General features: G+C 46.2%; 2 protein-coding genes across 4 annotated transcripts in view; one reads left to right on the top strand and one right to left on the bottom strand.

Annotated features, from left to right (window-relative positions):
- Nucleotides 1-79: 79 nt before the first annotated feature.
- On the bottom strand, nucleotides 80-24,514 carry MRRF (mitochondrial ribosome recycling factor). Of its 2 annotated transcripts, none has more exons than XM_035102477.2 (7): nucleotides 24,449-24,514; nucleotides 22,243-22,444; nucleotides 11,296-11,445; nucleotides 8,615-8,733; nucleotides 6,154-6,245; nucleotides 1,443-1,602; nucleotides 80-647 (listed from the first exon to the last, which is right to left on the bottom strand). In XM_035102477.2, the coding sequence occupies exons 2-7, from the start codon at nucleotides 22,421-22,423 to the stop codon at nucleotides 570-572; spliced, it is 780 nt and encodes a 259-aa protein (XP_034958368.2). In that variant the 5' UTR covers nucleotides 22,424-22,444; nucleotides 24,449-24,514; the 3' UTR covers nucleotides 80-569. The 2 variants fall into 2 exon arrangements, with proteins under 2 accessions (XP_034958368.2, XP_034958369.1); XM_035102478.2 differs by lacking the exon at nucleotides 24,449-24,514 and adding an exon at nucleotides 21,599-21,709 and having other exon boundaries at nucleotides 22,243-22,368.
- Nucleotides 24,493-26,437, top strand: part of RBM18 (RNA binding motif protein 18) — a 16,317-nt gene continuing 14,372 nt past the window's right edge. Inside the window, exon 1 of one of the 2 annotated variants that reach the window (XM_060270640.1) lies at nucleotides 24,493-24,651. In XM_060270640.1, the coding sequence (XP_060126623.1) occupies nucleotides 24,508-24,651 (144 nt within the window). In that variant the 5' untranslated portion in view covers nucleotides 24,493-24,507. Of the gene's footprint in view, nucleotides 24,652-24,697; nucleotides 24,810-26,437 lie in introns of those variants that run through there. The other variant, XM_060270641.1, reaches the window with a different exon arrangement.

Raw genomic sequence — 26,437 nt, 5'->3', positions numbered from 1 at the left:
AGTCTGCATGTAACCTTCCCTGCACTCTAACGTCAGCAAGGACAAAGAGCAGGGGAGGAGTCATCAGATCACACGGAGGAACTCCTGGGATGCTTTATTTAGCCTAATGTACAAGATTCCCAGCGAGATCGTGAAGATGCCTGGCCTCTGCTGCCTCCTTGCCTCCTCCCACTCTGACGAAGTTTGCAAGCAAGTGGAAATGGCCAGAGCAGTCATTGACAATCCAAAATGTGATTGCTCCCAGGGAAAAATAATCCCTTGATCAGGCACGCTCTCTCTCTCTCTTGCCAAGAAACACCACTCAATGTGGTTATGTCAACCAGGTTTTAGTGGGGCTGCAACCTTCTCCGTATTAATTTCATCAGCCCCAGTTGTCCTCGAAGTTGCCAACACAATTTTCCTGGCCAATGCCAGAGTCATAGGGAGGGCAGCGGGAATGATCGTATATCCAGCCTCGATCCAAAGAGCCTCGCACATGATGGAAGCCAAAATGCTGCACCCACACAGGTCCAGTGATGGGCAGAAAACTCCGCAGGGTGACAGGTGGCTTGAAATCTCCCATAAGCAGGCTAACCAAGCAGCTCTTTTGTCTTTGCTGCCAACAGCTTCTCCATTTCGGCTACTGTGTCTTCTGCCATTTGCTGGATCTGTAGCAGGTCGAGAGCAGAAAGGGGGGGGGAAGAGTGTGTGAATGCAGGTAACTTTCTTAAAAAAAATAAAAACATTACAGACATCCAAGGAAGCTGAATGTTGGTAAGTTCAGGACAGATGAAAGTAAGGGCTCAGCTACACAGCTGCAAATAAAACGTTTTAACTGTGTTGTAAAGTGCATCACACAAATGGGACAGTAAATGATGACAGTGAGCTATGACAAATTCAATACACAGGTAGGTAGCCGTGTTGGTCTGGCATGGTCGAAACAAAATACAAAAAAAATCCTTCCAGTAGCACCTTAGAGACCAACTACGTTTGTCATTGGTATGAGCTTTCATGTGCATGCACACTTCTTCAGAAACAGATACAGTTGGTCTCTAAATTCAATAGTTTTTCAAAACTTTTTTTTTAAAAAGGATTTTCACAGCGTTTTTTTATATGTGTGTAGATCTCACCTAAGTGGGTTTTTTTTAATGCCGCACACAGTTAAACTATGGAACTCACTCCCACAGGAGCAGTGACGGCCAGCCACTTGGTGGGCTTGAAAAGAGGGTTAGACAAATTCACAGAGGAGAAGTTCTCACAGTGAGAAACAAGCAAGCAGGATTCAAGTGCAAAAGCAGCACTCTCTCCCCCTCCTGAGTTCTCCCTGACAGGCTGGCTTTTGATGTGGGAGCAGGTCCAGATGCGTTCCAAGGTTAAATTTAATAGTTAATAATAATAATAATAATAATAATAATAATAATAATAATATAGTATTAGAAAATGGCCCATCAACCGACTCGTACCTGTTTCTCTACCAACCGGATGGTATCCTCTGACACGGAGCTTTTGGCCTTCCTTGTCTGGCTGATGGCCTCGGTGCGAACTCTCCTCAGGGACTCCTTTGCTCTGTTTGTGAGCTGCTTTGCCACAGTGACCAAATTCTCTCTGTGTTCGCGGGTGACCCTAGTCCAACAGTAAGCAAAGGGTTGCCTTTGACCTCACCACTGGATTTCTGCAATGTATTCCATGTGCAGCTACCCTTGGGGCTTCCCCCGGAGGCTGCATCTGGTACAGAAGATGGCATTTGTTTATCAAATTACCATATCGCCTTTCATCTGAGGATCACAGGGTGGTTTGCAATATAAAAACACATTGACATAGTAATAAACAAAAACTGTAACACCTCCCCACCCACAGTTTTAAAGGCCAGATTGGTTAACTAACAAAAAGCCTGGAAGAGGAGGAATGTTTCTGCATGGCCCCAAAATATGTAACATCCCACAAGCGGGGAGCCACCACAGAAAAGGCCCTGTTCTTGTGTTGCCACCCTCCAGAAATTCTCATGCAGGAGGCACATGAAGGACCTCAGATGATAATCACAGGATCCAGGTTGGTCCATATGGGGAAATGCGGTGCTCGAGGTATCACAGTCCTTGCTTGCAGGATTTGCACTGGCTGACAATTTGCAATGTAACAGGCACCTGCTATGTGCACTTTCAAGTCCTCAGCTGGATCGAAGGGTCTTTACCATGAGTGTCCTCTTACATGTAGGGTTTTTGTCTTGTTTTGAATCTATTTGTTGGTTCTGTGTTTTAAATCCTTTCAACTATCTTATGTGTAAACTGCTGTGAGGTGGTGGTTTAGAAGGCAATTAATAAATTGCAACGATAAGATTAAGTGTAATATAAAAAGGAAATGTCAGGAAAACCTCTCTCAATAAATGTGTGGGCTAATTGCTACAAGGCAACTGGAGCAGGGGATTAGAAAGGTTTCTGAATGTGTAGGCAGATGCAAATTTGGTTGGCCCTGAAAATGGGGTGGGGGGAAAGCCTTGAGTGATAGGGAAAATCGTGCTTAGGAGATAAAATTTCATGGGAGAGGTGGAGACAAGAACGACAGGTGAGGAAGAGCAAGGGTACCTCGTGCGGCAGCTTTCACCAAGCTGACGCCCTCAAGATGTTCTGGGCAATTTCTATGCTTCCCTGCACTTTCTGGGGCTGTTGGAAGCTGTAGTCCCAATCACTTGGAGGGCACCGGCTGCCTTATTTTATTTATTTAAAGCATTAAATGTATACACCACAAGTTTGTTTTAACAGCAAACAAAAAAAACCCAGAGCAGCTTACAAGGAAAATAAGACAATAAAATTCTCAGTAAAAACTCTTTTAAGAAAGGTAAAACCAACAATGAACTAAAAACTTAAAAACATATGGCAGTATTCTACATGTCTGAGCAGGCAGGCACTGAAAGGAGCAAAGGCACCTGCCTGGTTTCAATAGGCAGGGAGTTCCACAGTTTGTGTGCCACAAGATATCAATTTCTTTTAACGACTTTGGGTGGGTGCTCAGCAAGTTCTCGAAAAAAAGCCCCAGTAACACCCTGCAATTGGGGACAGGAAATGGGGTAACAGAGGGAGAAGTGTGGCCTTGCGACAAAGGAGGAGATGGGAGAGCAACATTGAAACCTGCCTTCCTTCCTTTCTGCTCCTCCTGGGTCTCTTCCCTCCTCCTGTGTAATTCAAACCAGGGGATGATCTGGGAGTGTGTTAACAATCAGGCTGCTGTGCACCCAGTCGAAATCCTCAGCAATTAGGAGGATAATAGCAGCCTCCTTCAAGATTGCATGGGGGGGGGAGTTGGGGGGGGGAACCGGGCAGGGAGAAGAGAAAGGAAGAAGAGAGCAGGAGTCGCAGAAACCAGAACAGGATCTTCCTGGCCAAAGCAAAAATGCTGATGCTCAGCCATTCTCTGCCATGCGTGCTTGCATTTCAGGCTTATCTCTCCTGAAGTTGCCTGCATTCACCTGGGGTGTGGGGAGAGAGGCTGATGGGGCTCCAGCTCTCCTCACCCCCAACCTCAGGCCATGCTGGCTGGTGTTGAGAAGAGCTGGGAGACCAGGTCCCTCAGCCCTTGGCTATGTGCCTGTGGAATTGCTTCCCTGAAGGCCTTCGCTGCAGAGCCCAAACCCAAAAGCTGGATTTCATACCACGTGCTGCAGGGAAATGGAAGATTGAAGGCGAGTGGGGAGGTTGCTTTTATTAAGGGTTCTTTGGGGGCCTTGGCCTGCATCCTTGCTACTCAAGAGTCACCCTTGTAGTGGGAATTATACCATATGCTTTGATAGACAGCCTAAGAGATGTAAAAGAGAGTGTGAAGATAGGATATTGTTAAGATAGGCGACTTTGCTTACTCAGACCGCACGAAGAACGTGTCAATTACTCCTGTGCAGGAAAAAACTCAGCCCTGAGCTGACCTTCTCACCAAATCTGGCATACAGCTCTGATGACGCAGGCATGCTTTTTGCCCTGAGAAAGGGACATAATTTCTACGTATGTATAAAGCTAAGGCAAGGGGATTCCCCTATGTAAGCCTGTGTAATTAATTTGTAGGGGGTTTTGTGAGTCCCCTGGGACCAAGTAGAGTTGCCTTAAACAATGGCATGGTTATTGTAGAAATTAATAAGATTAATGTACAGTGGTACCTCGGTTTATGAACACAATTGGTTCCGGAAGTCTGTTCATAAACTGAAGCGTTCATAAACTGAAGCGAACTTTCCCATTGAAAGTAATGGAAAGTGGATTAATCCGTTCCAGACGGGTCCGCGGTGTTCATAAACTGAAAATTCATAAACCGAGGTTCCACTGTACTCAAGTTAGCCACGGCCATCAACTACAATGGTTCTACGCAGAGTAGGACTAACACTGTATGATATGCTTAATCTAATACCCAACATTATCCTGTCTGGTCACCTTCTCCAAGGCCATCAAAGACTACCGTCTTGTTACTATCCATGGGAAATTTGGAGGCTGAAATTTGGACCAGAGCCAAGACCCCTCTTGCCCAGCAGTCAGTTTCCAAAGTGGCCGGCTCCAGCATGGCCCTCCTTTCCTATTTGCCCATAGATTCTTATTTTTGAGGTAGACTGTTCTACAAACATAGGTTCCACTAAGTCACTTCTTCATGTAGCATAGTTGAAACTGTGAAACTCCTCCCACAGGAGGCCGTGATGGCCACTGACCTAGATGACTTTAAATGAGGATTGGACAAATTAATGGAGGGTAAGACTAAGATGGCTCTGCTCTGCCTCCATGGCTGGAGAACTGTGCGAACAGGAGGCTGGGATAGGTGGGCCTGATCCGGCAAGGCTCTTCTGAGGTTCTTAGTTACTGTCTATCACCCATTAATCACCCATTAATCTATTGCCCATGAATCAAATCTAATCTTTTAAAAAGACTGCTTTTTGGACTCCGTAAGATTTAGTCTGTAAATAGCACACATTGCACTGTTCATTGTGCTATACTGTTGAACAGAACCTAAGTTAAATTACATTGATGACACCGAAATTATTAAGTGTGTTTCAGAGGGCTTCAGTCTGGAACTTCAGTCTGGAAGTTACTGCCAATCGCCATTCTTTGGTGCTGTTCTAGTTATGTTGTATGCAGCCCAGGGCTCCAATTTGGAAGGAATGGTGGTACAGAAACCAAATACAGTGGTACCTCTGGTTAAGAACTTAATTTGTTCCGGACAGGGCCGTCTTAAGCACCTCTGGCGCCCTGGTGCGACGGATCCCTCCGGCGGCCCCCCCGTTTCCCAGCGCGATGGGCGGGCAGGCGCAGCGCGACTGCGGAGGGCGCTGCTGTGTGACGGGCGGGTGGGCTCAGCGCACAGCACTACTGCCGAGGGTGCTGCTGTGCGGAAGAGCGGCCGGTGGGCGGGCGCCATGGCACCCTGCGCCACCCAGCCTGGCCGTAGGGCCAGCCCTGGTTCCGGAGGTCTGTTCTTAATCTGAGACTGTTCTTAACCTGAGACACCACTTTAGCTAATGGGGGCTCCTGCTGCCAGAGCACGCTGCCAGAGCACGATTTCTGTTCTCACCCTGAAGCAAAGTTCTTAAACCGAGGTACTATTTCTGGGTTAGCGGAGTCTGTAACCTGAAGCCTTTGTAACCTGAAGCGTTTGTAACCCGAGTTACCACTGTAAAAACATAAACAACCAGCTTTTATGGGCAAGTTTTGTGGTGAAACAAGGTGATGGGGTGGGTGGGTGGGTAGGAAGAGCGTCTCTCCATCAAAAAATTCCAAACCTCTTCACTGCTGGCATTGGTCAGTTCAGAAGCGATGCCAGCTCGGTGGGCGCCAGCTGTACAAAGAGCTGGAAAAGGACAGCTATGTGTCCTGGACACCAAGGCAAGAGGCGGGCTCCCTTGAGGAAGGGGATTCACAGAGACCACCTTGCCCAAAGGCATGCTGAAATCTGGAGCTGGCAGCAATCTCCTCGGCTGGGTGCCACTGCTGAGAAAGGCCTCTCTCCAACCGCTTGGGCTTCAGTGGTAGTGTGGGGAACCCAGAGAACCTCAACACAGAGGGAGGTTGACATGATAGAAAACATTCCTTCAGCTAACTCCATAAAAGAAACCCAGAGTGTAAAGATAGGGTTGCCCAGGAAAGCCAGCCAGCGCGATCGCATTCCCCCACTGGGGTCGCCAAATCAAGAGAGACGGCTGTTGTGGTTGCTTACATAGGAACAGGCACGCGAATGATCAGGCCATCTGCTTCCGGGTTCAGGTTCATTCCGCTCTCTCGGATCGCCTTGATAGCTGCAGCTGCGCTCTGCAAAAAACGAAAACAAAAAAAAGCACCCTGAGATAAAAAAGGCGGAGGGAATTAGCAAATAATTATTACCAAATGCCGGGGCTCTCCATCAATGGAAGCAATCCATCTTGACAGAACATGGAAACATTTAGTTCGCTTACCAGCAAAACCAGGAAGTTACAACAGCGCAAGCCCCTTTGATCAAAACTGGATTGCAAACGGCAGCCCCTCCCTCATCCCCAGTATTGAGGTATCAGTGAAGTGGGTATTGGGGGAGGGCAAGAGGGGGGGGGTCAGCAGCTAAGGAAGGGAGGAAGAAAACCAAAACCAAAAGTGGAAAACCAAAACTATTTTGATGGTTTGAGGCAATACAGATTTTTATTTTTTTAGGTTAATACCCAAGGGGATCCTGATGGAAGGAGACTCTGGACTTTGCAAGACATAGGCCAAAAGCAGATGAAAGATTCCAGGGTCTGACTCTGCGTGCCAAAGATCTTTGCGTGCAGCAGGAGCTTAGAGGCAAGAGTTAAATCATTTTAACTCGTTCCACATTGCAACCATAGGCAAGTGTGAAAATAACGGGGATTAGCACAAGGCCTGTTTTTCACAGCTGTGGATTTTCAGGCAGGATCTGAAAGCTGCCAGCCCCATCTGTAGCCAGAGCTGGGAGGGAGGCAGGCAGGGATGAGACAAGGCACACAGCCCCTTTGACAGGCAATGTTGAGGGGGTGGCTTTGGCGTTGGGGGGGGCTATTTTTTAAATACATGTACACACACAGGCAGTCTACATACTGAACTTCAAAATCTGTATTCTACACCCTGCATAATTTGTGCAAAAGGAAGAAAGCTGTCTAAAATATTATCCTCCCCCCCCACTAACTTTTTATTGTTTTCATTTATTTTTTACAAGCAACAGTCAATATTGAACAGTAATCCGCCACCAGGGCTGGGTAATATCTGGTTTTCAACATTGTGATATATTACTGGCTAAACATCATGATATACTGATAGATCCATTCTTATTTCAGACATCATGATCTATGTAGAGGTATGGTTTTTCCTGTATGGTGATTTTTGCATAGCAAACAAACAAACACACACGCACACACAGAGGATTTGTGATATATTGCCAGGTGAAAAATTATGAAACCTTTTTAACAATATGGACTTCAAACAGGTTTTGGATGATATACTGGTATTGATATATTGCCCAACCCTACCCACCACTAAAAGCACCAATCGTCTTATTTAATTACTTTGAACTTCTGAGCCATTTCAGTTTTTAAACAAAGATATAATTCCACAAGTTGCCAAAGGCCTGTGACTATTCTATTGATGTTGCAAATGTAATAAAATGATGCCAGGTTGATTGAAAAGCAGTGGGGTTTTTTTGTTTGTCTGTCTGTTCTACTCTCTCAGACATGGGTTGTCAGTTTGTTCATTCTCTTTTAAAAAAACAACCCACCTACCCTGCACAATTTATTCTGGTTTCATCAGGCAAGGGAAAAGCAAACATCCTGCAGAGCACTGAAGTCAAACCTGGCCGCTGGAAATCTTATTCACCCCATATAGCTCCAGAGTTTTTGCAGTAACCACCTAGACATATGAAGCTGCCTTATGCAGGGTCAAATCGTGGCTCCATCTAATCCAGGACCCTCTCCTCCAGTCTTTTTCCAGCTAGTCTTTGGACCACAACTCGCACCAGCCCCTGCCAGCATTACTCACTCTTGGAGGGAAAACAGATGAAAAGACAAAAGGGGAGATGGGAAGAAACAGGGTCCCTTCTGAATCCACAGCATGTTTTAGGGTCATGGAGGATGGGTGCCTTGACTCCTGCATTGCAGGGGTTGGACTAGATGAACCTTTGGGTTCCTTCGAACTCTACAATCCTATGGTTCTCTGACCCTAGGAAACAGGAAAGCTTACAAAACTACAGAGACGCTCCAGTGCTGACAAGGCAGTTCACCATGTTTTTCACTGTTGTCAAAGCACCAAAAGAAGGATCTGCCCACAAGGAGCTTACAACTCTAAATGTCAACAGTGTGGGAAAGGCAAGATGAACAATATCAACTGCAATGGCTGTTATACTTAAGCCTTCATTTCAGCTAAGGGTGAGAACATAGGAAGCTGCCTTATGCTGAATCAGGCCATGGGTCCATCTAGCTCAGTACTGTCTACACTGACTGGCAGCAATGGCTCTTCAGGGCTTCATGCAAGGAACTCTCCCAGTCCTATCTGGGCACACTGGCCCCTTGTGGGGTGTCCAGCTCCTGGGGTCACCTGGTGAATCCACGGCTGCCTTGGTTTGGTCTCCTTTCTGGCTCATGCAGTTCTTAATCGCTCCAAGAGCCAACCATGCAGAAGTCCACCCAGGGTTGTTCACGTACCTCTGGGAAGCTGCTCATGTTGACAAGGATGAGCTGCGGGGATTTCAGGGAGATCTGCCCCAGCTGGCTTAAGGGCAACTTCCCATCCTTAGTTGCAACAGTGATGTGGTCCAGAGCCCCTGGAACAAGAAGGACATTCACGTCAAAACCATGTCAGCATCTGGGTGCTGCTGGAAGCAAAGCCAGCATGGAAGCAGCCCAAACGCCATGCAGCTCCATGCTAGGGGTGGTTAACCTTTTCCATTGCAAGGGCCGTGCGATGTGAATGGGTGGGTGGAGAGACAGGCAAAAGGGAGCAGCACAATTATTTGACTCCTCCCTTTGAACATCAGGCTACATTCCCACCATGCGAAAGTCAGGGGGTTTGTACTCTTACACGTACATATACAGTACACACACCTCCACTCAGAGAAGCAAGAGGCATCATTACAGTTCTGCCTCCAGAGCTGGAGGTTCCCTAGACTAAGCTATCTAAAACCAAAGGCCAACAATGTTTCTATGGCCTTTTCAGTGTTTTGATGCATGGCTTTATGCTTTTGTTGCTGTAAACTGCCTTGATGATTTTTAAATGATAGAGCAGTATGCAAATATATTTATAAATAAACCAACAGTAGCAGAACAGTGTGAAGGCAGCAACCAAAGCAAAAAAAAAAAAAGGCCCCCACCCCTGAACTGAGGAGGGGGTTGTTCTGATGGAGACACTGTTTGCTGACTAGCTACTTTTTCCACCCCACTGTCCGACTACCAGCTCCTTCTCATTTTATTCTATTTTTATATGCGAGGTAGGCTGTTGTTCTTCCCTACCTTGCTAAAAGAGACCAGAGGCTAAGTAACTAATTTACATGGATTTCAACGTTTTAACCAATTAACCACTCTAAAATGTTAAGTGGATCTAAGGGATGTGTACAACTCAAGTCTTTTCAGAGCAGCCCCACTGAAACGAATGGACATCGTAAAGCCATGCTGCTTGATGTCACTGGATCCTCACTGTGTATGACTGATGCTGGATAGAACCCCGCCTGCTGAATGACTGATTATTCACCTTTTATAAAGACAAATGGTCAGGCAACCGACAGCTCCTTTCAGTAGCAACAGCCCAACTTCTTTTTAGGCAGGGCCCCACACAGAATGACAACTCAATAATTGTGATTTCAGACACTTCCCTTCTGGCCCTTTGTTAATCTGCTCTTTAGATTCTTGCTCCAGAATGCTTCCAGCCAGGCAAACTTAAGTAAGTAAGGACCAGGTGTGTATATTTATACCGTAAATATGAAGTATTTTTTATTTACTTCATTTATATACCCCCCTTTTCCCCCCAAAGGGGCCTACATGGCGCTCCCCTCCTCATTTAACCCCCACAACACTGTGAGGTAAGCTATGCCGAGAGGCAGTGACCGGCACAAAGCCATAACCAGTGAGCTTCACAGCCAAGTGAGAGGATTTGAACCCTGGTCTCTTCCGGGTTTTAGTCTGACACACTAAACACTGCACCACCACTGGTTCTCTGGAAATGTTTAAATGGAAATGCTTGAACAGAAAAACCAAAACATTATACTGAGCAGGAAGAGCTACTGTTCAAGAGGATTCACGTTAACACAGCCAAAGCTGCAGGTGTGACTGCACAGTTGTGCCAGTTTCTGTGGCAGCTTGTCTAACTTTTTACAGTACAATGCTAATGTCTACTCAGAATCAATTCACCTTGTATTTAGTTTGGGGATTGGCAACCTAAGGCCCATGGGCCACAAGCGGCCCATGGGGGTCATTTAACCGGCCCATGGATCCCCGCCGCCTGCTCGGTTGGCTCCTGTGTGCTGCGCCAAACCAGTGCAGAGCAGAATGGGGACCGCCTTCCGTGACGCTGGCCGGCTTCCCATTGGCTGCAGGAAGCTCCTGCAGCCAATGGGAAGCTGCGCACGCCTCCTCCACACCAGAAGGAGCACCGGAAATAGCTTTTGCACATGCATGCGTGTGCGCACACTCTGGCCCACCGCAATGTCTGCAGGACCGTGAACCGGCCCAAGCCACAATAACTTTGCCAACCCTGATTTAGTGGGACATGCACTCATGCGAATGTGCACTGGACTGCACACTTTGCCTAAGTCTTGCGCTTGCACTCAACTGCTGTCACAATTTTTTTTTGTATAATTCAGCCAAGCTCTTCTTATGAAACAGCAACTCCATCAAATCAGTGAGGCAATGACTGCTCTCGTGGCCTGCAAACATTGATACTTACTAGTATAAGTTTGTAGGAAGGGGATCCCTACAGGGGATACACTACAGAAGAACCCCATTTTAAGCCAAAGGTGCCAGTCCATCAAGGTAAGTCTGGTCCTCCCCACATCTTGAGGGCAATTTCCAAGAGGCTAATTTAGTGGCAATTGCCCCTTTCCTGCCACGCTGGTAGCTGACAATTCTCCTCGCCATCACATCTGCAAATGGTTCACTTATATGCTTCTGACATCTCCCACTCTGCAATGACTGTCTGCAGGAAGCTATTAGCAGGAAGGGATGCTTCCTGGTCAAGCTCAGGGCAAGCAAAGCATTTTTTTGTTAAGAATTGCAAGGCAGCCATCAATTATTGTGTCTGGAGAAGAGCTCTGGAGATGTTGGGATGGCAATGTGGGGAAGCTGGGGGCTGCTGCTTCAGAGCAGGTGCTGCAAACTTGCAGGAGTTGACTTACCTGGCGAGGTGCGGATGCTCAAGTTTTTGCTGAATTCCTCCTGCAGAGTTTTGACCACAGAACGCATTTCCTCATTCACCTCATCCAAGCCAATGATCTCCTCAACAAGAGAAGTGTTGATGTTCACCCGTGTCTGGCCTTTCCCTTTAGCTGGAGAAGTACAAGCAATGCTGTTTATTTATTCAGAGCAGTGGTTCTCAAACTCTTTTCTCTGGGTCACACTTTCAGAATGAAAATTTGCTTGCACCACACTGAATTTTTTTATTGGTAAGAAATACATTGAAAAACAAAAAGAAACAACTCCTAGCAGTGCTTGATTTATAACATAGAACACAACTACTTTATAATATGATCGTGGGACATCCAAGAAGTATAAAACAATGCAGCTACATAAGAACATGAATCATTCCCAAAATATAAATGAGCCTCTTGCATATGTATCTTACGTGTGTATACAAACTCATTGTGAGGTGTAACTTCGGTTTTTCCAGGTACTGTAATCTCATTTATATTAGATAAAGACCAAACAAAATCTTGTCTCCTCATCAATACAAAGAAGCCCTTCTTTTTTCTGACTTTTCTTATTTGTCAGCATTGAAAATCTCTGTTCACAACAATATGTCGTGGAGATCTGTAGGAGAATAGCCAAGGGTCTTTAAGAGAGGCATGAATACTGTTTTTGGTTGTATTTACCCCAAAAAAATATTACTATGCTATACTATGCTAGAATGTTTAAATGTTTCTTTGATTGTCCTTGCGTTCACTTGCCATCGTCTCCTGCCACACCCTTTGAGAACCACTGATTTAGAGTACAGTGGAACCTCGGTTTATGAACACCTCGGTTTATGAATTTTCGGTTTATGAACACCGTGGACCCATCTGGAACGGATTAATTCATTTTCCATTACTTTCAATGGGAAAGTTCGCTTCAGTTTATGAACGCTTCAGTTTATGAACAGACTTCCGGAACCAATTACACCCATGCTTCAGTTTATGAACGCTTCAGTTTAAGTACTCCGCGGACCCGTCTGGAACGGATTAATCCACTTTCCATTACTTTCAATGGGAAAGTTCGCTTCAGTTTATGAACGCTTCAGTTTATGAACAGACTTCTGGAACCAATTGTGTTCATAAACCGAGGTACCACTGTATTTGCAACCAGTTCTTCAGCAAAAAAAAGCCCCAACGTGGCTTAAATGCCGCCACCAGTTAAAACAGTCCCTGCCCCCGCATTTTTACTCTCTAAAAAAGTTGAAAGGGATAGGGAAGTGGGTGGGAGGCAGGAATCTCAGGCACCATTTCTTATAAAGAGCAGCTGACAGGTGCCCTGTGGAGCTGGGCCTCCAGCAAAGCTGATGAAATGAACCTTCTGTTTCATAGAATCATAGAGTTGGAAGAGACCACAAGGGCCACCCAGTCCAACCCCCTGCCAAGCAGGAAACACCATCAAAGCATTCTTGACATACGCCTGTCAAGCCTCTGCTTAAAGACCTCCAAAGAAGGAGACTCCACCACACTCCTTGGGAGCAAATTCCACTGCCGAACAGCTCTTACTGTCAGGAAGTTCTTCCTAATGTTGAGGTGGAATCTTCTTTCTTGTAGTTTGAATCCATTGCTCCGTGTCCGCTTCTCTGGAGCAGCAGAAAACAACCTTTCTCCCTCCTCTATATGACATCCTTTTATACATTTGAACATGGCTATCATATCACCCCTTCACCTTCTCTTCTCCAGGCTAAACATACCCAGCTCCCTAAGCCGTTCCTCATAAGGCATAGTTTCCAGGCCTTTGACCATTTTGGTTGCCCTCCTCTGGACACGTTCCAGTTTGTCAGTATCCTTCTTGAACTGTGGTGCCCAGAACTGGACACAGTACTCCAGGTGAGGTCTGACCAGAGCAGAATACAGTGGTACTATTACTTCCCTTGATCTAGATGCTATACTCCTATTGATGCAGCCCAGAATTGCATTGGCTTTTTTAGCTGCTGCATCACACTGCTGACCCTTGTCAAGTTTGTGGTCTACCAAGACTCCTAGATCCTTTTCACATGTACTGCTCTCAAGCCAGGTGTCACCCATCCTGTATTTGTGCCTTTCATGTTTTTTGCCCAAGTGTAGTACCTTACATTTCTCCTTGTTAAAATTCATCTTGTTTGCTTTGGCCCAGTTCTCTAATCTCTTCAGGTCATTTTGAAGTGTGATCCTGTCCTCTGGGGTATTGGCCACCCCTCCCAATTTGGTGTCATCTGCAAACTTGCTCAGGATGCCCTCAAGCCCATCATCCAAGTCATTGATAAAGATGTTGAATAAGACTGGGCCCAAGACAGAACCCTGTGGCACCCTACTAGTCACTACTCTCCAGGATGAGAAGGAGCCATTGATGGGAACTTCTGGTCTGGTGCCATTGGAACCGGAGGGGAATTTTCGGGCTCCGAGGTTCCCGGCGCCTCAGAGAGGGGGTAGAGCCGCTTGAGCGAAGCGGCCACCCGGAGAACCCCCGAATTTGGCTTTTCGGGGACGTGGGTACCCAGCTGAGCTCCATTGAGCCCCGTTCGCCGCCCGACAACCCCCTTTTGGGGGGATGACGTGCGCAGGCAGAGCGGGACGGAGCCTTGGGTCAATTCGCTATCTCTGAGGCGTAAAGCTCCGTGCCAGCGACAATGCGCGCTAGATACCTCCAAAGAAAGAAAAATTGGTTATGCAAGTAAAGAAATTTTATTATTTGGAAGGAATTTGGACACTGGAGGGGAATTTAAAAGAAAACTGAGGTCGTTCCCCCCCCCACGAGATACCATCAAGCAATTGCCGAGCCTGCAGCTATAACGCTGGAACGGGACTCTGGACTTTGCTAAAAAGTAAGCTGAAAGCGGAGCCAAGGGGAGGTGAGTGACTTTTAGTTTGGATTTCCGTGATTTTTTGGATATAAATAAGAACAAGCCCTCCGGTAGCGGGGTGACAGAAGCCTGGATGTACCGGCCAGCCAAAGGAGGATTTTCTCTCTGACACAACAGCCTATGCACCATATTGTAACTTGAGAAGACAAAGGACGGAGATAGACAAAATAATCGACATGATGTGTGAGAAGGGGATACAAAGCGTGTGGGAAAAACTGCAAGAGGTGATGTCGGGAGTTAAAGAATATACAAGACTTATAAAGTTATGCAAGGACAACCTACACCAACCTCTCCTCGTTGATAACACTGAGACACAGACTGAAACTTTAGAAAATAAGAACTTTAATTTTTCAAGACAAGAAGACCGTGAGGAGCTACAGACCGCGAACGAAGTGCAACTGGTGGGAGAGGCTGCACAGGACATGAGTTACAACAATGGAACTGTATTGTATAGAGGTTCCCAGGAAGTGCTTCTCTCAGTGAGAGAGGGAGAGCAGGTTCCTGGAAAAAACAATCAAGCTGTGTCAAAGACCAAAGAGGTGGCCTGGGTTCGAACCTCCTTAGTGAGAGAGGGGAGGCAAGAACCAGGCGAAGAACATGTTAACTGGGAGGCTAAGAAAAAGGACTGGGGTTGGCAGAGGGGTTGGTGGAGCGAAGAAGCTGGGCTGAAGTGGGTGAGAGATGGAGTGGGTTGAGAGGTATTGTAATAAAGGGATCGATTAAATGGTTTGGATTTGGACTGTACACATGAGCTGATTGGGATATCCAGGGGAAAGTCATCCGGTGGAGGAGGGGTGTCATTAGGTTTTAAAATCGTAAATTGAGGTGAAAGAATATTAGATTGTATAAGTTAGAATATTTTTAGTGAAAATCAAGAGGCTAAAGGGTATAATTAGAGGTTTAATTAAATTTGTTATGTGGTTTAAAGAATTTATATAAGGTATTAATTTAAGGATTAGCAGATAAGTGATATGTTAGACTGTTAAATTGTATAAGTTAGAATACTTTTTTATGAATAATTGGAGATGTTTAGAATTTGTATAACTAGAAAATTGCCAAATAGGGGTTATAAATAAGGCTCGGGAAGGGAGGAGCAGGGAAGTCAATGTTATGATAATGTGATGAATATTAGATTGACTTTTTGTTTTTTCCTTTTTGCTCGCTTTTTTCTTTATTTTTTCTGTTTCCTTTTTTTCCCCTTTTTGCTTTTTTGCCTTTTTCTTTTTCCTTTTTGATGTTGGATTATATGATATTATGATGTAAGATGATGATATGAATGGAAATTTTAAGTTGAAAAGGACAATAAATATAATTTTTTTAAAAAAGAGAAGGAGCCATTGATGAGCACCCTTTGGGTTCGGTCAGTCAGCCAGTTACAAATCCACTGAATGGTAGCATTGTCTAGCCTGCATTTTACCAGCTTCTTTACAAGAATATAATGGGGCACCTTGTCAAAGGCCTTACTGAAATCAAGATAGGCTACATCCACAGCATTCCCTTCATCTACCAGGCTTGTAATTCTGTCAAAAAATGAGATCAGATTAGTCTGACATGACTTATTTTTCAGAAACCCATGCTGACTTTTAGTGATCACAGAGTTTCTTTCTAGGTGCTCACAAACTGTTTGCTTAATGATCTGCTCTAGAATCTTTCCTGGTATTGATGTCAGGCTGACTGGGCGGTAATTGTTTGGGTCCTCTCTTTCCCCCCTTTTTTAAAATAGGGACAACATTTGCCCTCCTCCAGTCTGCTGGAACTTCGCCTGTTCTCCAGGAATTTTCAAAGATTATTGCCAGTGGTTCTGAAATCACCTCTGTCAGTTCTTTTAATACTCTTGGATGTAGTTCATCTGGCCCTGGAGACTTGAATACATCTAAACTAGCCAAGTATTCTTGTACTACCTCCTTACTTATTCTGGGCTGTGTTTCCCCTGCTGCTCCATATTCTTCAGGTCTGCTCCATATTCTTCAGGTCGGGCATTGTTTTCTTTTTTGGAGAAGACTGAGGCAAAGAAGGCATTGAGGAGTTCTGCCCTTTCTCTGTCCCCTGTTTGCATTTCACCATCTTCTCCTCTAAGTCACCCCACTGTTTCCTTGTTCTTCCTTTTGCTACGGACATACCCATAAAAGCCCCTTTTGTTGCTTTTAACCTCTCTGGCAAGCCTGAGTTCATTCTGTGCTTTAGCTTTTCTGACTTTGTCTCTACATGTGCTGGCTATTTGTTTGAATTCCTCTCTGGTGATTTCCCCCTTTTTCCATTTTTTTGTACATATCCCTTTTAAATCTTAACTCAGTTAAAATTTCTTTAGAAAGCCACCCTGGCTTCTTTAGGCATCTTCCATGTTTCCGTCTCATTGGTATTGCCTGAAGTTGTGCTTTTAATATCTCCCTTTTAACAAACTCCCAACCATCATAAACTCCCTTCCCTTTTAGTATTTCTGTCCATGGGATCTCACCCAGCGTTTCCCTAAGTTTTCTGAAGTCGGCTTTCTTAAAGTCTAGGATTTAAGTCTTACTATGCTTGGTTGCTCCTTACCGCTGAACAATAAACTCCAGAAGAGCATGATCACTCCCACCTAATGATCTTGCCACTTCTACCCCACTAACCAGGTCATCACTATTGGTTAGGACCAGATCTAAAATGGCTGATCCTCTTGTTGCTTCTCCCACTTTCTGGACAATGAAATTGTCTGCAAGGCCAGTGAGGAATCTGTTCGACCTTATGCTCTTGGCTGAGTTTGACATCCAACAAATATCAGGATAGTTGAAATCCCCCATTACTACTATCTCACCTCCTTTTGAATGCTTGGCCATCTGTTCCAGGAAGGCATCATCTGTGTCCTCAGTTTGGCTTGGGGATCTATAGTAAACTCCCACAATGAGATCACTGTTATTTTTCTCTCCCTTAATTTTGACCCAGATACTCTCAATTTGGCTTTGAAGTTTTAAATACTGGATCTCTTCACAGGTATACACATCCCTGACATATAACGCTACTCCTCCTCATTTCCTGTTTGGTCTATTTCTCTGAAATAGATTGTATCCCTCTATTACTACATTAGAAATATTAGTGCCTTAGAAAGCACTGCTAATAACAAGGCCAGTGGAAGTGATGATATTCCAGCTGAACTATTTAAAATTTTAAAAGATGATGCTGTTAAGGTGCTACACCCAATATGCCAGCAAGTTTGGAAAACTCAGCAATGGCCAGAGGATTGGAGAAGATCAGTCTACATCCCAATTCCAAAGAAGGGCAGTGCCAAAGAATGCTCCAACTACCGCACAATTGCGCTCATTTCACACGCTAGCAAGGTTATGCTTAAAATTCTACAAGGCAGGCTTAGGCAGTATGTGGACCGAGAACTCCCAGAAGTGCAAGCTGGATTTCGAAAGGGCAGAGGAACCAGAGACCAAATAGCAAACATGCGCTGGATTATGGAGAAAGCTAGAGAGTTCCAGAAAAACGTCTACTTCTGCTTCATTGACTATGCAAAAGCCTTTGACTGTGTCGACCACAGCAAACTATGGCAAGTTCTTAAAGAAATGGGAGTGCCTGATCACCTCATCTGTCTCCTGAGAAATCTCTATGTGGGACAAGAAGCTACAGTTAGAACTGGATATGGAACAACTGAGTGGTTCAAAATTGGGAAAGGAGTACGACAAGGTTGTATATTGTCTCCCTGCTTATTTAACTTATATGCAGAATTCATCATGCGAAAGGCTGGACTAGATGAATCCCAAGCCGGAATTAAGATTGCCGGAAGAAATATCAACAACCTCAGATATGCAGATGACACAACCTTGATGGCAGAAAGCGAGGAGGAATTAAAGAACCTTTTAATGAGGGTGAAAGAGGAGAGCGCAAAATATGGTCTGAAGCTCAACATCAAAAAAACCAAGATCATGGCCACTGGTCCCATCACCTCCTGGCAAATAGAAGGGGAAGAAATGGAGGCAGTGAGAGATTTTACTTTCTTGGGCTCCTTGATCACTGCAGATGGTGACAGCAGTCACGAAATTAAAAGACGCCTGCTTCTTGGGAGAAAAGCAATGACAAACCTAGACAGCATCTTAAAAAGCAGAGACATCACCTTGCCGACAAAGGTCCGTATAGTTAAAGCTATGGTTTTCCCAGTAGTGATGTATGGAAGTGAGAGCTGGACCATAAAGAAGGCTGATCGCCGAAGAATTGATGCTTTTGAATTATGGTGCTGGAGGAGACTCTTGAGAGTCCCATGGACTGCAAGAAGATCAAACCTATCCATTCTTAAGGAAATCAGCCCTGAGTGCTCCCTGGAAGGACAGATCGTGAAGCTCAGGCTCCAATACTTTGGCCACCTCATGAGAAGAGAAGAATCCTTGGAAAAGACCCTGATGTTGGGAAAGATTGAGGGCACTAGGAGAAGGGGACGACAGAGGACAAGATGGTTGGACAGTGTTCTCGAAGCTACGAACATGAGTTTGACCAAATTGCGGGAGGCAGTGCAAGACAGGAGTGCCTGGCGTGCTATGGTCCATGGGGTCACGAAGAGTCGGACACGACTAAACGACTAAACAACAACAACAATTACTACATTCCAGTCATGAGACTCATCCCACCAGGTTTCAGTGATGCCTATTATGTCGTATTTAGTTTGCTGTACCAAGAGCTCAAGTTCATTTTGTTTATTTCCCATGCTCTGTGCATTAGTATACAGACATTGAAGACCATTTATCATTCCCCCATGTCTCTTATTTAAGGATATTTTCCTCCCACCACTAGGTCTGCGTGCTGTTTGCTCCATTTGGACCTTGACATTTGGATGATTATCTTCAGCACAGACTTCTACCTTCAGGACCACTGTTCCCTCCCCCACATACGTCAGTTTAGAGCCCTCCTGATGAGGTTTTTAGGTTTCATGGCAAAAACATTCCTCCCAACCTTTGTGAGGTGCAGCCCATCACTTGCCAGAAGTCCATCTTCAATAAAATGCAGACTGTGATCTAAGAATCCAAACCTGTTTGCACCATTTGTGAAGCCAGTTGTTCACTTCTCCTATTTTTCCCTCTCTCCCTGGGCCATGTCGTTCAACTGGGAGGACAGATGAAAAGACAATTTGTGCATTTAATTGCTTCAACTTCCTGCCCAGAGCCTCATAATCACTTTTGATCTTCTGGAGGCTATGGCTTACAGTGTCATTGGTTCCCACATGGACCAAAAGGAAGGGGTATTTGTCAGTGGGTTTTATGATTCCTTGCAGCCGTTCTGTTACATCTTTGATATTGGCCCCGGGGAGGCAGCACACCTCTCGAGACATCTTGTCAGGCCCACAGATCACTGCTTCTGTACCCCTCAGTAGGGAATCCCCTATCACCACTACACGCCTCTTCATAGGCTTGGTCAGAATTCTTCCATGTGCTGTCTCTTCCAAGGTTACCTGCATATTCCCGGAGGACTGACTTTGCTGCTCGTCTTCATATTCCTGATCAACTGTGATGAGGGAGACATCTTCAAATGGAGTCTGTTCCTTGTCTTCCGTGTTAAAGGGGAACACTTCAAATCAATTGTGTAGTTCTAAACAAGCAGAGCGATCCCTGGGCCTTCTGCTTCTGTGAGTCACGTTCCTCCATACATCTGGCTCCTGTGTTGGGGAACTGACCTCCTCCTCAGGGATGTCCCCTGTCTCCTCCTTGGTGCAGACAGTGCGCTCTGCTGCATCCAAGGAAGGCTCCAGCTCTTTAATTCCCTGGAGCATAGAGACATGGGCCTGAAGCTGCTGGACCTTGCCTTCCAGTAGGGCAACCTTGTCTTCTAGTAGGGCAACTAACTTGCAATTGTTACAGGTGTAGCTGCCAACATCCTTTGGCAAGAACACAAACATTGCACAGGAATTGCAGGTGACTACGGTTGTTCCCTCTCCCTCCATCTTGAAAAGTTTGAAGTCAGGGGGGAATGAAGAGGAGGCCTAGGTCCCGCCCAATGAATGTGTGACACTTGCTACCCCAAAATCTAAAAGATGGGTCAAACTGACGGCGCGCGCCGCTGCCTTCCAAACAATGACTAGCTCCGCCCACAGCTAGTCAACTGACTCACCAGAAGCCCCGCCCCTCACTTCCAAGGTCACCTACAGGTCACCAGCCAGAAACAAACACACACAAAATAATCCAAGAGGCAGAAGCCTCAGTCGCTGCACTCCAAACACTGACAGATGTTTCCCATGTGTCCCGCTGAAACAACCTGACAGAACAGCCAGAGGAGGACACTTGAGGCAGAGGAGGCAGCCCTGGTTAGCCCTACTACTACGCGAAAACAGTTTTCTAATGGGAGCACCAGCAAGAGCATAGCTGTGTTTTTATACAGCTCCTATTTGTTTCATTGATGCCTGTGCAAACAAACATTCCTGATGGGTGGCAAACCCTCGGTTGCACAGAATTCTCCATGAGAAAAGATTGTGCTTAAAGCAAGGGTGGGGTTCCTGTGTCTACTGGAGCACCAGTTCCCATAATCTGTGCCCACTGGCTGTGCTGGCTGGGGTGCTAGGAGTGGCACCTAGACAGCCACAGACTCACCACCTCTGGTTCACAAAATACAAGAACTGCCTCGTGAGCTCAGACCAAGGGACCCCCTAGCTCAGCTTCCTAACACCGACCAGGCTCTCGCTTGCAAAGTAAGAAAGTTGACATACCAAACCCTTGCTTTTTCCTGTAAGACCAATGGCAATCGTTAACAGTTGTCAACAGCTAGCAGTCAGTCATTCACCCTTTTCCACCTCCCTTCTGAGTAATACCCCTCCCCACCCTCTCACTATATATAAGCGTCTGGTGACTTCTGTTTCAGTGTATCTGAAGAAGTGTGCATGCAAACTCATACCAATGACAAACTTCAACAAAATATAAAAAAAATTCCTTCCAGCAGCACCTTAGACCAACAAAGGTGCTGCTGGAATGATTTTTTTTTACTTTGTTTATACCAATCCTTAAATAGTCATGGTACCATTTCAATCAGCTGTTAAGATTCTTTGTTACCCTCTCTTCGTTCTCTAAGGGCATGGCTTCCTCAATTTATAAAGCTCTAATAACACCAGAATATGGCAGTCTATTATACACAAAAATGCCATGGGAAATGGACCTAGAAGTGCAAATTCCAGTGAAAATTGGATGGCTGTTGAAATCAGTTTCTGCAAAAATCAGGGAATCCTCATTAAAACTTCTGCATACGTGACACTACAGTGATGTGACTATCCTGAATATCTAAGGAAGTCAGTCAAGGATGCATAGTCAAAGGTACATATTTCCATATGTGGTGGTGTAGTGATATCATCAAACCTTTCTGGAGTGCTGTCTTCAAAGAAATAAGCTTGATATATAACAAAACAGTTGAAATGTCTCCTGCACTAGCACTACTTGGGCTTACAATCCAACCCTAATGATTACCTCTTAGCCTTTCTTTGACAGCTGTCTATATGGAGGTAGTCAGATGTTGGAAAACTGGCATTGGGCTTATCATCGATTCTTGGTATACCAGAGTATGGTCAACAGCATTGGCTGATAAATAACAAAGGGAAAACACATTGTTCAGACTGTGGCAGGAATCCACCCAACACTCTTGGGAAAATGTGGGGTGATCTCTTGGAGTAATCAAATTAAACTTTATTACACAGCATGACAAAAGCCTGTAATTTTGTCAGGACATTATTTGTTGTTTACTGTTGTAATGATTGTTTTCTCAAAAGGTCTGTTCTTTACCATAAAAGATGAATAAAAACATTATTTACCTGTCTGTCTATACATTTTTTACAAATTGCACGTGTTTTTCCATGAACATGTCCATATTATAACATATTTGTTTTTTTAATATGTTTTAAGTCCCTTGGAAAGTTATCTGCAAAAAAGTGACAGGTCTAATAAAAAATAACAATAACTGATCAATCGATAACACAACTGCTTCAATCTTGCCACAACTCCCATTGAATAGTGAGTACTGGGACCTCCCACCCACTCTCAAGGCACCAGGATTGGGTGATCAGTAGAAAATGCATAATTGGGGAAAGTTCAGGTCCACAGACTCCCTTTCTCACCTTTGGCTTTCTTGGTAGCGAGGTGCCTGGCCTGCACCATCTGAGGGTGGGCCCCGTTATCCAGGCAGCCATGCAGCAAAAGGCCCCTCAGAGGGGCCTGCAGGGATGGCCTTGCAGCCCCCAAAGTGGAGTAACGCAGTAGGGAAGGCAACTGCCAGAGGCATCTCAGAGGCCCAGCCATGATGTCCTGTTGAAAGGTGCCCTGGAAAGAACCATTAATTCTTACCACAAGGTGATTTAGAAAGGCAAGTAAATAATAGGTGAGGTGGGTTTTCATTCAGTTATATTGTTGTTTAATGAGTGCGCTGGGCTGGTTGCTTTTCTGTGCTAGATATTTCAGAGTTGTTGGGTGTTTAAAATTGTGTTTTTTCTGCTGCCATTGTACAGATGCCCCAAGATGAACAACTAGGGACCAATCTGTGGGAGGAACAAGACATAAATAGCCTTAACCCCATCTTCCACTGCGACCTATCACCTTCCTACAGCTATAGCTCTCCTACCCACGATCCCTTCCAATAGCGTACGATGGGGGGGGGCACAGGGATGGTTGCTCCGGGCACAAAATTGCAAGGAGCAGAAAATTTCAACACCTGGTGCTGCCCCAGTACAGCTGCATGCTTCCGTCACTGGGCTCCATTGAAAACGGCTTCTCCATGTGAACCAGGAAGTGACCTCTCCGGTCAATGAAATGACTGCAATCTTCTGGGTGATGTAGACACAGTGAAGCAGTTGAATGTGCATGCGTACTCTGCCTGCTTCCCTTCCACCAACCCCAACTCTGCATGGCTACAGGGGCTGGCAATCCACGCTACGCCACTTGCCTCCCTCCCCAAACTCCTCGCATATTATGCAGACAACAAAAGTCCACCAACAAAATCTACCACAACTACTTATCCCAGAAGGCATCTGACAGAATTGGGAACAGCGTTACTAAAGTCCACAGAAGCCACCTGGCCACTGTCACACTAGAGCACACCTGCTCCCTGCCATGTCTCACACCCAGAGGGTGAGCCTTCTGGCGGTTACAGACTCTCACTCTGAAGTTTTCTGGAGACATTTTCATATGAAACAGTTCCCACGCACTTTAGGCACTACCCACTCACTATCCAAGCTCCTGCAGAATTGGGGTTGAGGTGAATAGAATGGCTCAGCTGCGCTTGGGCTGGACAGGGATAGCTTGCTCACTGGGGCAAGATGGTTTCAGCATAATACGCTTGGCCCAACTGCACTGGGTGCCAATTAGTCTCCAGGCCCAATTCAAAGTGCTGGTTTTAGTCTATAAAGCCTTAAATAGCTCAGGACTGCAATACCTCAAGGACCACCTCTCTCCATATAAATGGACCCAGACCCTGCAATCATAATCTGAGGCCCTTCTTCGTGTGATCCCTCCATGAGAGGTCCAGAGGGTGGAAACACGAGAACAGGCCTTCTCTGCAGTGGCTCCCCATTTGTGGAATGCTCTCCTCAGGGAGACTCACCTGGCACCTTCATTATACACCTTTAGGTGCCAGGCGAAGAAGACGTTGCTCGGCAACCAGGCCTTGGACTGATTAACATTCCACATCCTTTTAAATGTGTCTGCGTGTGAGAGAGGGGATTATTGGTTTGGTTTGTTCTTGTACTTGTTTTTATTATGTACTTTCTAGTTTTATTTTGTACTCTAAGGTATCTTTATACTGTGAACCACCCTGAGATCTTCGACCTGATGGGCAGTATGCTAATTTAATAAATAACAACAACAACAACAACAATAATAATAGGAGGGAACAGTGCCCTTGCGGCTCCAAAAGGGGCAAAGTCCTTTGGAGTCACCCCTTCTGTGGTGATCGTGGCAGTGATAGGCTTTTATGACCCTGACGTAGCCAGGAGCTATGAGTCAGCCAAGGGTCCCAATCCCAAGGTCCCACCTCCATGGGAGAACCCCAACCCCGGCACTCCTAAGCCCCGCCTCCCCAAACAAGACCCGCCCACCAGCCCCGCCCTCCTCTTTAGATGGAAGCACCAGCGCTTGTAAGCCCCGCCCCCAGCCACATGCCACGCCCTCTCACACACCGCAAACAGAAGCCCCGCCCCCTTCCTTAGTCAGCCTGCGGGGTCAGCCAAGGCCTGCCCCTTCCCGCAGGCCCCGCCCGCCGCCGGAGCCGTCCCCGCTTTCGGCGCATTCCCTTCGGACCGCTTCCCTTTCCCAAGCCTGCGCTTCGCTCACCCGCGAGGCTCCTTGTCGGAGGTGTGGAGGGAAGTGAGCGACAACGCCGGCGCGGGTCGATGACGTTGCGCCCTCCCCGCCCGCTCTTCCGCGCGCCGATGACGTCGACGGAGCGTCGTGACGTTCCTCGGCGCGGACTGGTGACGCCGCAGCCGGAGCGCGAGGGGAGCGGAGAGGAAGAGAGGCGCGCTGAGGGGATGCCGGTGAGTGTGAGGCCGAGGGGGCCGTCAAGTCAGGGCGGCGGCGGCACTCTGCACATGCCCAGAGGGTGACCCTGTCGCTTTTTTAAACCGGCCCTTCCGCCGAAGACCTTAGCCCACGCGCGGGGCCTCCCTCGTCATCCGCACAACAACCTAGCGAGGTAGGCTAGGCGGAGAGCGAGGGAGCTGGGCGGCGGGCGCGTCTCTGCGACCCAAGATCCACGTCGTTGAGACATAGGCAGAAACAAACAAAAAGGAACCGAAGATAAAGTATTGTATATAAAAAAGGAAACTCCCCCGAGCGCCTTTCCAGGGAGATCCCCCCCCCGCGCCCCTCGTGGAGACGGGCAGATAATTACAGTTTTCATTTGGGAGCCCAGCTCAGCTGAAAGACAAGGCTGGGGAGTGGCCTTCTAGCCACCTGGCCAGGCCGCTTCTCAATGTTGCTGGCACTGACTGGCAGCAACACTTCGAGGGAGGGAGAGAATGCTTGACTCTTTGCTTTGAGACCAGCCTCCCCGTTTAAAGAGTTCGGCCTATATCTCTCTTGTTTTTCATTTCTTCAGATGGTCAAAATCCTCCTGTAATCAAGATTAAAAACTTCATCAGTCACAGATGATCTAGTTGAGATTCCTGCATTGCAGGGGGTTGGACCAGATGATCCCTCCCAACTCTACAGTCCATGCAACCTCTGTGATCCATAGTAATCACCTTTGCCCTCCCCCAGTTAGGGCCAGCCCGCCCATGAGGAAAGGTGAGGCAACTGCCGGGTAGCAGGATCCACAGGAGCAGCAGATCTGACCTCCAGGACACACATCACATGTAGATCTTTATTCCCAGTGATTATCTTCACTCCCTACCCCCTGTTCCTGATGTAGAGTTCCAATCCCTCTGGCAAGGAGTGCAGGTGCCAAAATGACTTGGACCAGCCCTGCCGCTTTTCACATTTCTTTACCTACCTTGGTGTTTCCTGAGGCTGTCTGTTTTTAAATGGAAGCTCCCTTGAAGCTTTTCCTGGGGGTGGCTCCATGTCTGAGGGGGCCTTGGGTCCAAGTGTCCTTTTGCATTCCTTGGTTGCCACCCTTTTAATTTCTCACAGTGCTTCAGAGTGACAGCAGGCCATGCACATTGTGGAAATTTAAAAATGTCACAACATCTAGCTGCCTGGTGCTGCTCAGATTGCTGGGTGGGGTGGGTATGGCAGGAATATGAGGCCCAAGGCTGGCATCCATGTTGGCTCTTGCAAGATCCTGGCAAGCTATGTATGTATTTATTTCATGAAATTTGCACACCACTTGATTGTTTAAAAAACCCTCAAAGTGGTTTACAAAAAGAGAAAAGAAGAAAATCATGAAAAAATTACAACCACAATTCAAAACATACAGAAGTTAAAATAGATTAAAATTACCTAGAGGCCCTGGCAGCAAGGATGGCAGGTGCTGTTGCCAGCTCTGGTTTTGCCTGCTGCCATATAAATTTAAGGCCTTTCATTCTCCACCTTTTCAGTCTCTGACAACTTCCAGGGTGGCTTACAAAACGATTCTTAAAGGAGAACTGTGCATAATTAACAAATAATAATAATGAATAACAGAAGAGCACAGATAAAATCAATGTGGTCTCCCCAATCTAACAATGCGAGTAACAAATATACTTAAGTAAAGGATTCACCTGATGCTAAACAGACTACAGTATTTGAGTTTTAATACTTGATTTTTTTTAAAAAAAATTATGTTATGGAGCATTAGACCTCAGCAGCACACAAGCTGCTCCTGGGGGAGTTTCACAGATG

This window comes from Zootoca vivipara, chromosome Z (assembly GCF_963506605.1).
Source record: "Zootoca vivipara chromosome Z, rZooViv1.1, whole genome shotgun sequence".
Lineage (NCBI taxonomy): Eukaryota > Metazoa > Chordata > Lepidosauria > Squamata > Lacertidae > Zootoca > Zootoca vivipara.
The sequence above is the reverse complement of the archived record's forward strand: the minus strand, read 5'-3'. Positions and strand labels throughout refer to the sequence as shown.